Source organism: Anoplophora glabripennis, unplaced genomic scaffold, assembly GCF_000390285.2.
Source record: "Anoplophora glabripennis isolate ALB-LARVAE unplaced genomic scaffold, Agla_2.0 scaffold1404, whole genome shotgun sequence".
Classification (NCBI taxonomy): Eukaryota; Metazoa; Arthropoda; class Insecta; order Coleoptera; family Cerambycidae; genus Anoplophora; species Anoplophora glabripennis.
In genome coordinates this window covers 57,338-71,233 of record NW_019417480.1, presented here as the reverse complement: position 1 = coordinate 71,233, position 13,896 = coordinate 57,338, and the positions used below count along the sequence as shown (strand labels likewise).

Here is a 13,896-nt window from a genome sequence, read left to right as displayed (position 1 = left end):
CCAGGAAAAAGTCAGAAAACATATATATTAGTTGATCTCATTTTCAAAAAATTTTAGAAAGCTACAAAATATCCATTTAAACTAATGTTTAATTATAAATTGTTGGAGATGATGGTCGTCGTTTGGACTTTTGTTTAACAATGGGCGAGAAATAGAAAACATATTCTTTCATCACAATATTTTACTTACTGACAAATCAACATTCACAACTAATGGCGTGGTTCCTTCTCAAAATTGTAGATACTGGGCTAAAAATGTTCAAAAAGAAAATAAATGTCTGGTGTGGCGTAACGTATCATAAAATAATTGGTCCTTACTTTTTGGAAGAAAATCTTATTGAAAATTCATATTTGGAAATTTTCAAAATTTATTTTTGCCAGAACTAGATAGTGAAAAGAGTGACCGCAAAAAAAGTCATTTCTCCGCCTGTTTTTGAGACTGACAGGGGCAACAGGGAAAATCCTAAAAATGTTCTCAAAATAACCAAATACTCGTCATGAAAAATGAAAATGAGCATCACTTTCAGTTTTTCGAAAATTTTCAAAAATCACCCTTATTTAGAGGTTGAAAAGATAAAAAAAAAGTGAACAGATTAAGAATCATCAACAGTTGTAAAACAACAAAGTTTACAATTTTTTACAATTATTTCTATGCTGTCGTCCTTTATTATTTTCCCAATAAACTACTCTTCATCGTAAAATTTCACAATATTTTAGTTCGGTTACTTCCGTTACTAATTTAAAAACACAATTTGTTTTATTAGTAAGATTTTAATTTTCATTGTTATTTTACCACACAAATTTTTACTTCAAACAAACTAGACTGTTTTTTCAACAGTACCTATGTAGGTAAATGTAGGTAAAGCAATAGCAGTTAGTCCGTATCTCTACGATGTTTTAACGAAAACTGAATGAAATATTTTTAATCAGACCATTTTATTTAAGTACTTTCAGTAATTTTAAAAAATAATTTTAAAAATCTTTGTACTCTATCAGGTAATTTTTTGTACTTTTTGTAATTTAATACGTACGTTTTGTAATTTCATACATATTTTTTGTAATTTTTGTAATTTACCAAAGAACTTTAATTCCTATACTTTTAAAGTAATTTTAAATTATAATATCTCAAACGTACACCAGAAATTACTTGTGACACACCCCTCGTTTAATTTCTTTAGCTATTTTAGTTGTTTTTAGTTCTTTGGTTGCTGGGATAAATAAAAATGATATACTATGTTGACGCGTTTATTTTTTTAATTATCCTTATAACTGAGGAATTTGTTAATTTGATTTTTTTTTATCCTACAGGACATGAAGAAAGAAATCAACGAGTTAAAAACTCACACAAAAAACAATCAGTTGAGTGACGAGGATCTCTATGTCCTTGACCCAGACTACGGGGTAGATTATAATATTAATTCCAACATTGGAGCATATAATACGAACTTGCCTAGCGTTTATCCCAATTATCAACCAGGAAGGATCGGAAATGCCAGTAACTTAGCAGCTGCTTATGCTCCACCTGGATTGTATCCAGGGCTATACCCAGGTTTAACTTATGCTTACGGAGGACTAGGTTTACCACAACCAGGTACTTTTTTATGATTATAATGAATTTCAAATGAAATGCTACTTTATTTCTTTACTAATTTTCGTTCATAATTTAACAGAAACAACCCCAAAAATTTGATTTAAAAAAGTTATCTTTGACAGTCTATACCTCAAAAATAAAAGACGCTAGAATTTATGGTATTTTTTTCCCAAAACATCCTGTATATCAAATGCATAAATTACTAAATTTCTTACAGGTGCACTTCCATTTGTGCCCGACCAACAGCTACCGTCGATTTCTGCTTCCGTCGCTGCTAGCTACGCCCAACCAATTTTAGGTCAGCCGTCTCTCACTCAGGGCTTGCCATCTACAAGTTTGGGCATCGGAATGCTCACAGGGCAGATATTGTCGCACACAGTCCCTCACATCACTCAACCGATAAAGGAATCCTCCAAGGCTGTACCCGCCAGCACCACCCAAAGCCTCTTCTCTTCGTCGCCCTCCTCTTCTGCTACAGCAACAATAAATAAAGCAGCGCCGGTAAACGTCGTGATAACCAATTCGGATCCACTACCTACAACCAGAGCACTTACTTCCCAACCAGTTCTGTCGGTTACTATACCGCCGCAGCATATAAAGAGCAACATTGCCAAATCTCAGCCTCATAATTATCAGATTCCTCTACCGTCTACGGCCGTGACTGCGATAGCGTCTACTCCGTCCGTTTTGAGTAAACCTCCTCCTGCTATATCTACGCAGAGTTTGTTGTCTAACGTGTCGCCACCGGTATTTTCCGCGGTGGCTCAAACAAAGAGCCCGTCTAAGAATGTGAGTCTGGGTCTTCAGATCGAAAAAACTCTTGACAAAACTTTCAGCCCCGACAAAAATAATTCAACGTTGAATAGAAGCAACGTTTCTACGAATTCCGTCGAAGAACATGACCCTTGCCCCGATTTCAAACCTATAGTACCTCTGCCAGACGAAGTTCCTGTGAATACGGGCGAGGAATGCGAAACTGAACTGTTCTGTGAACGTGCAAAACTATTCAGACACGTCAATAACAACGGAGTCAAAGAATGGAAGGAGAGGGGCGTTGGAAGCTTGAAAATCCTGCACAATGCAAGTACGGCAAAAATTCGGATCCTCATGAGGCGAGACCAGGTCCATAAAATTTGCGCTAATCATTTCATTACGAAGGACATGCTGTTAACGCCAATGGCAAACAATGATAGAGCTTACGTTTGGGCTGCCCACGATTTCGCCGATGAGTCCGTCGTGTTGGAAAAGTTCTGCGTCAGATTCAAGACATCCGAAGAGGCCAAGAAGTTCCATGAAGCTTTCGAGTCTGCTAAGAAATTGATTGAAGATCCTGCCAAGAAATCACCCCAAAACTCTGCTATTAAACAAGACGTCAAACCAAAGAAAACGGAGCCGCAGAATAAAAGCGTGGCCAAGCCAGCAGTCCCAGCTACCACTTCATTAGGAGGTTTCGTGTTTACTAGCACTCCAACGTTCAAACCCAAAGAAGCAGTGGCACCCGCTAAAATAGTAGAGGCTGAACAATCGCCAAAATCTAGTCCGTTCTCGAGCCTCACCTTCGGAAAAGTTAACGTTACCCCTAACACGTTCAAAAGTGATTTCAAGCCAGTACAAACAACGGAAGCGACGACATTTTCTCCGTTAGTCATTTCCCAGAACAAACCGACGACTCCGCAAAAGGAGGACGCCGATGACGATTCTCACGCTGAAGACTTCGTCCCAACGGCGGAATTCAAACCGCTCGTCGCCCTGCCCGAGTTAGTTGATCATAAAACAGGCGAAGAGAACTCGGAGATACTGTTCGAGTGCAGGGCCAAATTATTCCGATACGACACGAACGGGGAAGTGAAGGAGTGGAAAGAACGCGGAGTCGGGATCATCAAAATCCTCAAAGACGAATCCGTTAGGTTACTCATGAGAAGAGACCAAGTGCTCAAAGTGTGCTGCAACCACAAAGTTTTGAAGAATATGGCCTTTAAATTGAACACCAACAATCCGAAGGCGGTGGTGTGGCACGCCCAGGACTTTTCCGAAGGCGTTTTAACGCCGGAAACCTTCACGGTAAGGTTTAAGACTGAGGAACAGGCCAATCAGTTCTTGCAGGTGTTGCAGACGGCTCAGACGTCGTTGGACGAGAACAACAAAGTAAGCGGCAAACACCACAAGCCCGATGCGCGACCGAGAACTACCAGTTTCGGGGATAAATTTAAGCCGGCGAAGGGTAGTTGGGAGTGTAAGAATTGTTACATTATCAACGAAGGAAAGACAAATCACTGTATCGCTTGTGAATCTCCTAAACCCGGTACCACTGCAAAGAAGCCGGAAGAATCCGAACTCTCGGGACCAGTGTTCTCCTTTGGGATTCCCACGACCCAAGCAAGTACTCCGCCGACTAGTGAAGGAACGAAGACCGGAGGGTTTACGTTTTCTCAGAAACCTGCTCTCGACACCAGTAAAGGTAAGTCCATCGAATCTAGTAAAAACTAGTACAGTAAAGCTCGGTTATGACGTACCGGCGGGGACTTAAAAAATCGGTACGTTATATCGGAAGTACGTTTTAAAAAAATTATTAAAAATTTTATTAATTCTTAACAAAAATATAAACATACATATAAAAGCAGCAATAGAATAACAGCATATATGGATTTTGTTCTTAAAACTTAAAAGCGATACTAAAAATTGTTTTTATTTGCACCACAAAATAGGTATAATAAAATATCTAAAACTACTTTCCAAAAAAGTCTTATATGAGTTTGTTTTTTGCGATTTATAAGGATCTGTTGCTCTAAATACATTTCTATTTCCAGCGATGCACTTAAAATACTTCAGTACTAATTTTACTTTCTAGAAATCGTTTTACATTTTTTATTCCTCTAATTGCGTCGTCAAACGTTACGGACGTTTCTTCTTCAGGTTCTTCTTCATCTTCTTCACTATTAACCTGCTCATCTTCGTTAATCTGGTCAAAAATATTTTGCTCTGTAGCCAAATTCATTGTAACTCTTTATCCACGTCAACGAAAGCATCAATGAATTTAATTTTTTGAAGTTAAAATTATTTTTATTTAACCACACACTTAGAGGTAAGTTATCGTCATCCTGTTCATTAGCAACTTGTTTAATAAACCATTGGTTAAGAGGTAAGTCATCGTCCTCGTCGAACTCGCAAAGAGAGGGCCATGCATGTTTGAAACAATTTTCAATTGTTTTTTGGGCAACCTGTTGCCACGTTTTGCAACCATTTCAACAGCATCAAGCAAATTTATTGTTATTGGTGTGCTATTTTCGATGCACTTAAGATTACTGGTCATAAACAGTCATCGATAACGAACTTTCAAACTGGAAAAATGCCAGTTCAGTATTGGTCAAATTGGAAACGTGAGGATGAGCAGGTCAACAAGCAATAATATCCGCCTGTTTTCTTTTACCAATTGTTTGTTCCAAGATCTTAGCTCACTTTCAAAAATATTTGCGGTCATCCATGCACGCTTGTTTGCCGTATAATTAACCCGGCAATTTTTTTACATTTTTAAAACATCTGGGCCTATTAAATTTACCAATAACTAAGAGTACGTTTTTCTGTCCCGGTCATATTTGCGCATATAAGAACCGTTATTCTTTTCTTAGAAAGTTTTCCTTTAACACATTTTTGACCTTTAAAGCTCATTGTACGATCTGGAGCAAGTTTATAAAAAAGACCAAGTTCATCAGCATTAAAAACATCATTCTTGCCATGGTTCATAAGTAGTGGAACTAATGTTGATTTAACCCAATCCAACGCATTTTCCTTGTTCGCACTTGCAGCTTCCCCATGGATTTTACTGGAACTTGCATTGTGCCGCTTTTTGAACCTATGTCACCAACCCGAATCACAAGAGAATTTATGTATAAAATGTACATTATAATCAAATTTTTAGATGATGGGATCAGGTATTTTGGTACTTTATATCAGAAGTACGTAATAACGGAGTTCGTTTTAACAAAACAGTTAACCATTGAAGGTCCTATAATAATGCCGGGACTTGTTTATTCGGTACGTTATAGCCATAAGTACGTAATAAGCGTGTACGTGGTAACCGAGCTTTACTGTAATTCACACAGAAAAATGGTGAAATTACAAAGCAGCAATATATTTGGACATTCTCGTTTTATCAAATTAACGTTGGTCGTTTCTTTGTTTCCCCTTTTTGCTTTGCCATAGATGGATTGATATTATGTGGTTCACCTGAACTAGATTAATATCAGAGGTTATTGACATTGAAATTCACAAACTAAACAAAGTGCTTTAAAAAATAACCACTATTTAAGATCTGAAATGACAAAAAATCATTAGCATTTTAGTTTTACAAACAGCAAAAATAATTATTTTAAAATAAATTACAATTAACAAAGTATGCCTATCCACATATTGGTTAATATTTAATAAATTATTGAAGAAATTGACTTTATTTAAATAATTTTATTTCACAAATGGTTTATAAAAATTTATTAATTTTTACGAGGGCAGTAATCCATTTAGATTTTGTGAATCTGCTCATTGAATGCCCTGCACGACGGTTTAAAAAGTCTACAAAACAATTTTATTCGTTAAAGGTATAAGTTTGGACACTCCCGGACAAAAGTTCACATTCGGAATACCGCAGGCCGCCACAGCTACAACAGAACCCGTCAAAACCTTCGCCTTTGGTACTCCAACCACTACAACGGCCGGAGCTGCGACTCAATTTTCGTTTGGGGCCAAATCGAGCCTTGACGCCACGAAAACATCCAGTATCTTCACCGCTCCCGCCAGCACTAGTTTTTCATTCACGCCTGCTGCCACCACGACATCCACTAAATCCGATTCTAAGTTTGTGTTCGGTTCCCCGCAAAAACACGAATTTGAATTTAAACCACGTTCGCCAAGAAGAATCAGCTCGGGTCAGGGTGATGAGGAATCCGACGGCAGCTACGTAGAGGAAGAGGAAGACAATATTTACTTTAAACCGGTCATACCCCTGCCGGAGAAGGTGGACGTGAGAACTGGCGAGGAAGACGAGAGCGTTTTGTATTGCCATCGGGCTAAGCTGTTTAGGTTTGTCAGTGGGGAATGGAAGGAGAGAGGTCTCGGTGATGTCAAAATTCTTCAGAGGAAGGATAACGGGAAGTTAAGGTAAGATGATGTGTATACAAATAATGAACCTCACGGCTTTCACAGTACCCCCCGAATCACAGGAACACAATCGGACGTGATAAACACCTTTCCGTTTTACCAAACTCAGGAATTCAGTGAAAATAATTTTTTTAGTTATAATTTTTATCGAAATTGAAATATTTCCATGACAATTTCAAATATTTTTCCTACAACTTATCGTCTTCTCTTTTAGGGTGGTTATGAGGCGGGAACAGGTGCTCAAAATCTGCCTGAACCATCATCTGACCAAAGAAACCGAATACATACCGAAGGATGAGAAATCGTGGCTCTTCCACGCCGCCGATTTCTCCGAGGGGGAGATAGCGCACGAGCAATTCTGTATTAGATTTAAAAACTTGGAAGTGGCGCAGGATTTCAGAAAGGCTGTGACCGACGCTGTGAATAACGCAGGCGGCGGCGATAAAGGTAACGATTTCAATGATAATAATAACAATCCGACGGGTCCGGTAAAGTTTACTAACGATACTAATTTGCTTGTGTATTCCAGCCTAGCTGTGTTTGCTTTGGCTCTTTGTTATATTTATTTGAAAAGTAGATAATTGTTGGTTTTTCGATATTAGTTTGTTGTATGCAATTTTTTGTTTTGGTCAATATTCTTGTGATTGTTTGTTGTCCAGTCGCTTGTTAAGTTTTTTATTAATAAATCTAAAGCAAATTGCATGTTTTGTTTTGTTTGCAAATTCCCCTAACCTTTAGCTTCAGTTCCATTTTTTTACTTATAACTAAATTTTTCCAGTAATTTTAAATAAAAGCCTAAGTTACTCTTTCACTGTGTTAGTCTGGAACAAATCCGCAAAAAATATTGACCATACATCATATATTTTACTTATGAAAAAAAATGAAAATTTCACTTTTTTAAAACTGGTTCTAATTATCTAGTAAAAATAATTTTTATATACAGGGTGATTCAGAACTTATCCAAAAAAAAATTGTGGATGTACAGGGGACCCTTAAAAATACACTTCTGCACGGCACTGGAAACTGGTCCACTGTAAAACCGGCATGGCAGTGTGATAAAAACGTACAAAAACTTTTGCAAGGAAAGAAATAAATAGAATTTTATAGCACATATTTTATATCGGCAAATTCAAAGCTTTTGTCTTTATTAATTAATAAAATTAATTTGTGTTTTTAAATAATAAAATCATTTGACATACCCGATGTTACAACAACAATTGTTCAAAATTTTATCCACGGATGTGTAAACACATTTGGGTCTGTCTTACTCAGTTTCTACGAACAAACACAAATGTTTTGCTTCACCATAACGCAAATGCTTCACCATAATACAAATGTTGTCTTGCTTCGGCATAAATTAAAATAATATCCATCAACTCCGAGTTGCTATACACGCAAACCATTTCTGACACCAACTACAAAAAAACTATTGTAAACACCTCAGATAACAGGTAAACACTATTGCAACGACGATTGCACTTATTCGCTGAGGCCACGTGGCTCCACGCTTATTGCGAATTATGCTAGAGACTACAGTTGTCCAGCTATGTAGTGGTTGAATGTACTATAACTTCAATAATTTTTTTCTTGGAAACTACAAGTATTTTACAAACAATTTTTTTTGCTATTTTGTCTCTCTTTCATGCTGCATCTGTTCCCAAATATTTTTGGATAAGTTGTCAATTACCCTGTATATTTTACAAAGTCTGAAAATATGGAATATAAAAATTATCATTTAAAAATCTATTTGAATACAGTCGGAAAGGAAATAAAGGTCCGATATAATCGTTTTTCTCTGCAAAGCAATAATACCTACAAATAATAAAAATTGCTCCCGCTTTTTTAGGCACAAAGGACAATGCGTGCGAAGAAGACGCAGATGACGAAGTGGTAATAATATCTGAAACCAAAGTGACGCCCGAAGAAGAAAGGGAAGCTACAAAACTCGGCTTGCCCCCCAAATTTTTCTCGTACAGGCAACTGCCGGATTGCGCATGCGACCAGTGCAAAAAAGACGACGAATACCTGAAAGAGCTGTTTGCGGCGGACAACAAAAAACCTCCGATGATGACCCTCGCTCCACCTGGTACGCCTAATAAAGAACTCAACGGTAGTGATTCTGCAACGTTCGTAACTCCTTCGTCGCACATGACGCCGTCAACGGGGAATTCCGTATTCGGAACACCGAAAGAACGAACTTCGTTCAGTTTCACTCCAGCCCAGCCAGCCAAGTCTGATACCTTAAGGGATTTATTGTTAAAGCCGTCTAAATTAGAGACTGCAATCACTCCAACGAAAGGGGGCGACGGAGAATCTAACCCTGCAACCCCCACAACTATAAGTACTGCTAAACCGTTTTCGTTTTCCATCGCAAAGACGACTGCTTCCTCAACGACAGTCGCGTCATCGACAACCGCTCCGTTTAGTATTTTCAGTACCACGACCGGCGGACTGTTTGGAAGTGCCAGTACCAGCACCAACCTATTCAGCAGCCCGTCGGCGAGTTCGACTGGTTCTATTTTCGGAGGCAGCAGTACCACCGGAAGCAGCGTATTTGGCAGTACCGCCTCCACATTTGGTAACGCTTCCAGCGCCACCCCGGCATTCGGGAGTCTCGCAAGTAGCAACACCAGCATATTTGGAATTAAACCTATGTCGGGCGTTACTATCACCCCAATTTTCGGCGGCAGCGTTTCCAGTAACAGTAACATTTTCAGTATATCCGCCACGCCGAGTAGTACCTCGCTTCCTTCCGCCACTTCGTCCAATATTTTCAACACTACTCAGAGTGCTACAGTTGCTACGCCTCTATTTGGTAACGCCAAGACCGCGACTGCGACAACTCCAGTTTTTGGAGCCGTTACTACAACTACTACCGCAAGCAGTACCCCACTTTTCGGCGATATAAAGACCACATCCGCCACACCTATTTTCGGAGGTACCACCTCTAGTACCGCCCCGGTTTTTGGAGGGGGCACGCCGACAACTAACTTATTCACTGCGACCACCACATCTGGCAGCGTCTTCGGTCAGAACGCAAACGTTTTGGGTCCCAAACCAAGCAGCGGTGGTATTTTTGCGACAGGCGTAACGTCCACCGCCAGTTCGTTTTCCAGTACTGCCGTGACGTCCGCTGGGGTATTTGGCGGTACGCAGAGCGGTTCCGTCTTCGGTAATAAGCCGGCTGTGTTTGGAAATGCGGCGAATCTTTTCGGGGGCAAACCGGCTTCGACGACCGAAGCGAACCTGACTTTTGGAGGCGGAGCGCAGACTGTCGAGAAGAGCACCATTAATTTGGAAGAAAACGACGAGGTTGTCCTTAAATGCGATAACGAGGTGACGTTTGCCTCGTTGGCTGCGACTACTTCGCCGAGTGCTGCGCCGGTATTTAAGAAATCAGGTATGTACGCTTAAGTGTTATAAATTTTTTTAAAATAAAATTGTCTTTATTCCTTTCACGCGACGCCCTTTTTAAAATAAATTGTTCTTTAGAGGGGAAGTCGAATATAAACGAAAATTCTTTTTTAAAAATTTTTAGTCAATTAAAAAAAAACTTTTTTCTAAATAGTTTCCTTTTTTCAAAATATATTTTTGTTTTTTTTCTTGTTTTTTTTTTGGTTTTTTTAATTATTTTTTTGTAATATATTTTGGAAATTTTACTTTTACTTTTATTTTTATTTCCACAAGTTTGTTTCTAAAAGAAAAATTGCACGAAAAAATGCTAAAAAGCGTTATTTAATATGCAATTCGGTTTCTCAAAACAAAAAGAAAATCTAAATTAAATGCACATTTATATTCTTCGTCGACCGACATTATCCAAGATGTTTTTTAATAGATGACAATTCGTTCGCCTTTCTGGGAGCTGGGGCGCCAGTGTTCGCTTCCAAGAAAGATACCAAAAGAGACAAATCGAAAGCCGACAAGTCTAGAACTGAATCTGACGAAGAGGGTGGGGGTCAAGAGGAAGAGTACGATCCCCATTACGAACCTATCGTGCCACTTCCCGACGCTATAGTCGTATCGACTGGGGAGGAAAGCGAAGACGTGCTTTTCAACGAAAGGGCCAAACTGTACAGATACGATACCGCCACTAAAGAGTGGAAAGAAAGAGGCGTCGGTCAGATGAAGATCTTGCACCACCCGCAGAATAGTAAGTAATTTTTGTCTGATCGGGACTGTTCAGGAGCAGTGATGAGTATATTTTTTTTTTAGACACGTACAGGTTTTTACTGAGACGCGAACAGGTTCACAAAGTCGTCTTGAACCAGCTCATCGTTCCTAACCTCGACCTCCAGCCGATGCTCACGTCCGACAAGGCTTGGATGTGGGCCGGCTATAATTATACCGAAGAAGAAAACAACCTGGAAAAGTTAGCGGTTCGTTTCAAGAACGTGGAGCTGGCTAAACAGTTCCACGACGTCGCCCAAGACGTCGTCAAGAAAGTGACTGACATCCAAAATAACAAATCCTTGCCTGCAACTGTTCAGAATTACGGACTTGAGGACGTCAGCGGGGACGATCAGAATACCGTCAGTGAAGTAAATGATGACGACGAAGATGAGGAGGACGACGATGAAGACGATCGGTTAGTTTTTTCAAGATGAGTATTTCTTGTTTATTACACTTACTTTTTTTTTAGTTCTGTTATGTTCATGAAACGCTGCACATTAAGTGAGCAATCGCCGGGGGGAACATGGAAACCGGTAACTATGGGCGATCTACAGGTTTATTACGATCCGGAACTATACGCTGCAAGGATAGCGGTGAACGATGACAGCGGAAACGTTTTAAGTAACACGTTAATCGGGATGAACACTTTAATGGACGTAAGGGAGTATCGTTAATGTATTATTTCGTCGTACTTAATTTTTGTTTCATCTAGATCGAGAAGGCGGAATGTACTTGGAGAGCAGTGGAATGGGCAGATGGCGATATGAATTGGAGAACTTTGAAAGCCACATTTAGCAGCGATGTGGCGGCGCAGGAATTCCACTCGAATTACTTGGAAGGTTTGAATTATGCTCAGGAAGTTGGTATTATCGACGAAATCCCTCATGAGAACGACACAGAGACTGAAGATTAAAAGGCAATTCCTAGATATTTTGTGTCAGAAGTCATGAAATTTGAAGTGATCCGGTAGAATATACAGATATATTTTAATTTTTTTAAGATTTATGTTTTTTGTAGGTTGCTTAGATTTATTGAAACCACTATTTTAAATGTTAGTTTTTAAAATGTAATAAAATGTTTGTCTAAAGTTTGTACTTTCTTTGAACTCTATTTTTCACATATACAGGATGTGACATGAAGTAGGGGTCATTCTGTCTACGTCGTCACTGGACAGCACCCAAATTTTAATTATATTGGTGCGCTTATCAGTGTTACCTATTGTTCACCTTTTTAAATCGGCTGTAAGGAGCTAAGTGGCAGAATGATAAAGCACTGAACTTTAAAAAAAAATGCATTTTTAAAAAATAAATTTTTGCTCAACTAATTAGAAATTAATATTGCGTTTCTAAATATAAGTAAAACTAATTTATGTTCGAAAGTCGTTTTTCTATAAAAAAAAAAAATCTTACTAATTTAAGATTTGAAATATTTTTAAAATCATTCCAAGTTTTTAATAAAACTTTTAATCGTTAACATTTAACTAAACTATCAACGTTTAATCTTTGGTTTTTTACTAAAAATGTTGAATAAAATAAAATTACTTGAGTAAATGCTTGCAGACAACATCGGAATTTATTAAAAGTAACGTGCAGTTGAAGGTTTCCTTTTATCACAATGTAAAATCAATGAGCACATTGTTGAAACATTACGTTTCATAAACGCAGTAGTGATTTCAGTTTCTATAAATGCATTACAATTATCCGTTAATTTACTGATATAATAGATACTATTTAAACAACTAACGTGTGTAGCCTACAAAATGGACCAATATCGTGGACTCCAAACTTGCCAGGCCACAATCCACGTGATTTTTTTTCTATAAAGCTAAATAAAAAGTGATCTATAAGATTGAAGTGGAAGATTACGTGAATGCATAGAAAATGCTGTAAAAACATAGTGGATGCTCTCAGCGATGGCTTGTGTTAACAAATTCAGTGTTTTCAATTTCAAGTAGATCCAGATTTGACTTTGAGAATGAATGTTACTTAAAAAATTTGTTTACTTTTTTGTAGATGTACCATGGACATGTCCTGAGGCGTACGGACACTTCAATATTGAAAAGTTGTATGTGCATGCGCGGAACTATTTGTTGCATTCATAATTCCCGCAAAAAATTTTTGAGGTTGGTAATTGTTTAACTGAAAATTAGTGATGGGCATAATCGACCAATTTTGATAATCGAGGACTTCTAATAATCGAGTGATCACTCGAGATACGAGATAGTGGTCGTTTTCATCCCAGCGGCGCAGAAATTTGTTTTTATTAGTCATATATCACTTATAAGCGTAGCTAAAAAAAAAAAGCTCACGCACTTCAAAACCTACCATTTTTTCGTTTTATTCTAAAAAAAAGGTTACGCAATCAGTGACTATTTGCAGTATGCACTAACATTTTGGGGTGCAACCGTAGGGTAATAATCACTCGAGTGGTGGGAGTAAACATCTCGAGATATCTCGAGTGATCTCAATAATCGAGTACCACTCGATTTTTCACTCGAAATCTCCCATCACTACTAAAAATGACATTTTAAAAATATAACCTCTTTTGTAATATATGTCCATTTGTCCATATTTTATTATTTTGGCAAAATTAACGATGAGTAAATAGTAATCAGTTGATTCTTAATTTAATATACATATATATTATAAATGAAGTATGCCGCCAAAATCAACAGTTTGGTTATATTTTTCTGAATTGAGTAAAAATTATTATAAATGTAACTTCTGCTCGAAAACAATTTTTAAGAATTCCAGTAGGATGGAAAAACATTTCAATAAGTGTATTGGCTGTCTGGGGATAATTAGAAACCAGGTTATAAAAAAGTCTAAAGGTAGGTAATAAGTAAAATATATCGACACATATTCATTAGAAAAAAAGTAATATTTTGCTTTGTGTACCCTCGAGCAGTAGCCTGTGATAATATGACATTACTCATAGGTGCTTTATTAGATTCAAGATCAAAAGTACTTTTCCGGACATTTCATC

General features: G+C 38.0%; 1 protein-coding gene across 1 annotated transcript; it reads left to right on the top strand.

Annotated features, from left to right (window-relative positions):
* The first annotated feature begins 1,310 nt into the window (after positions 1 to 1,310).
* On the top strand, positions 1,311 to 11,998 carry LOC108916572 (E3 SUMO-protein ligase RanBP2). Its single transcript, XM_018722858.2, has 9 exons — positions 1,311 to 1,590; positions 1,808 to 4,048; positions 6,183 to 6,741; positions 6,956 to 7,188; positions 8,588 to 10,141; positions 10,577 to 10,891; positions 10,954 to 11,326; positions 11,381 to 11,567; positions 11,624 to 11,998. The coding sequence occupies exons 1-9, from the start codon at positions 1,311 to 1,313 to the stop codon at positions 11,822 to 11,824; spliced, it is 5,943 nt and encodes a 1,980-aa protein (XP_018578374.1). The 3' UTR covers positions 11,825 to 11,998.
* Positions 11,999 to 13,896: the final 1,898 nt, after the last annotated feature.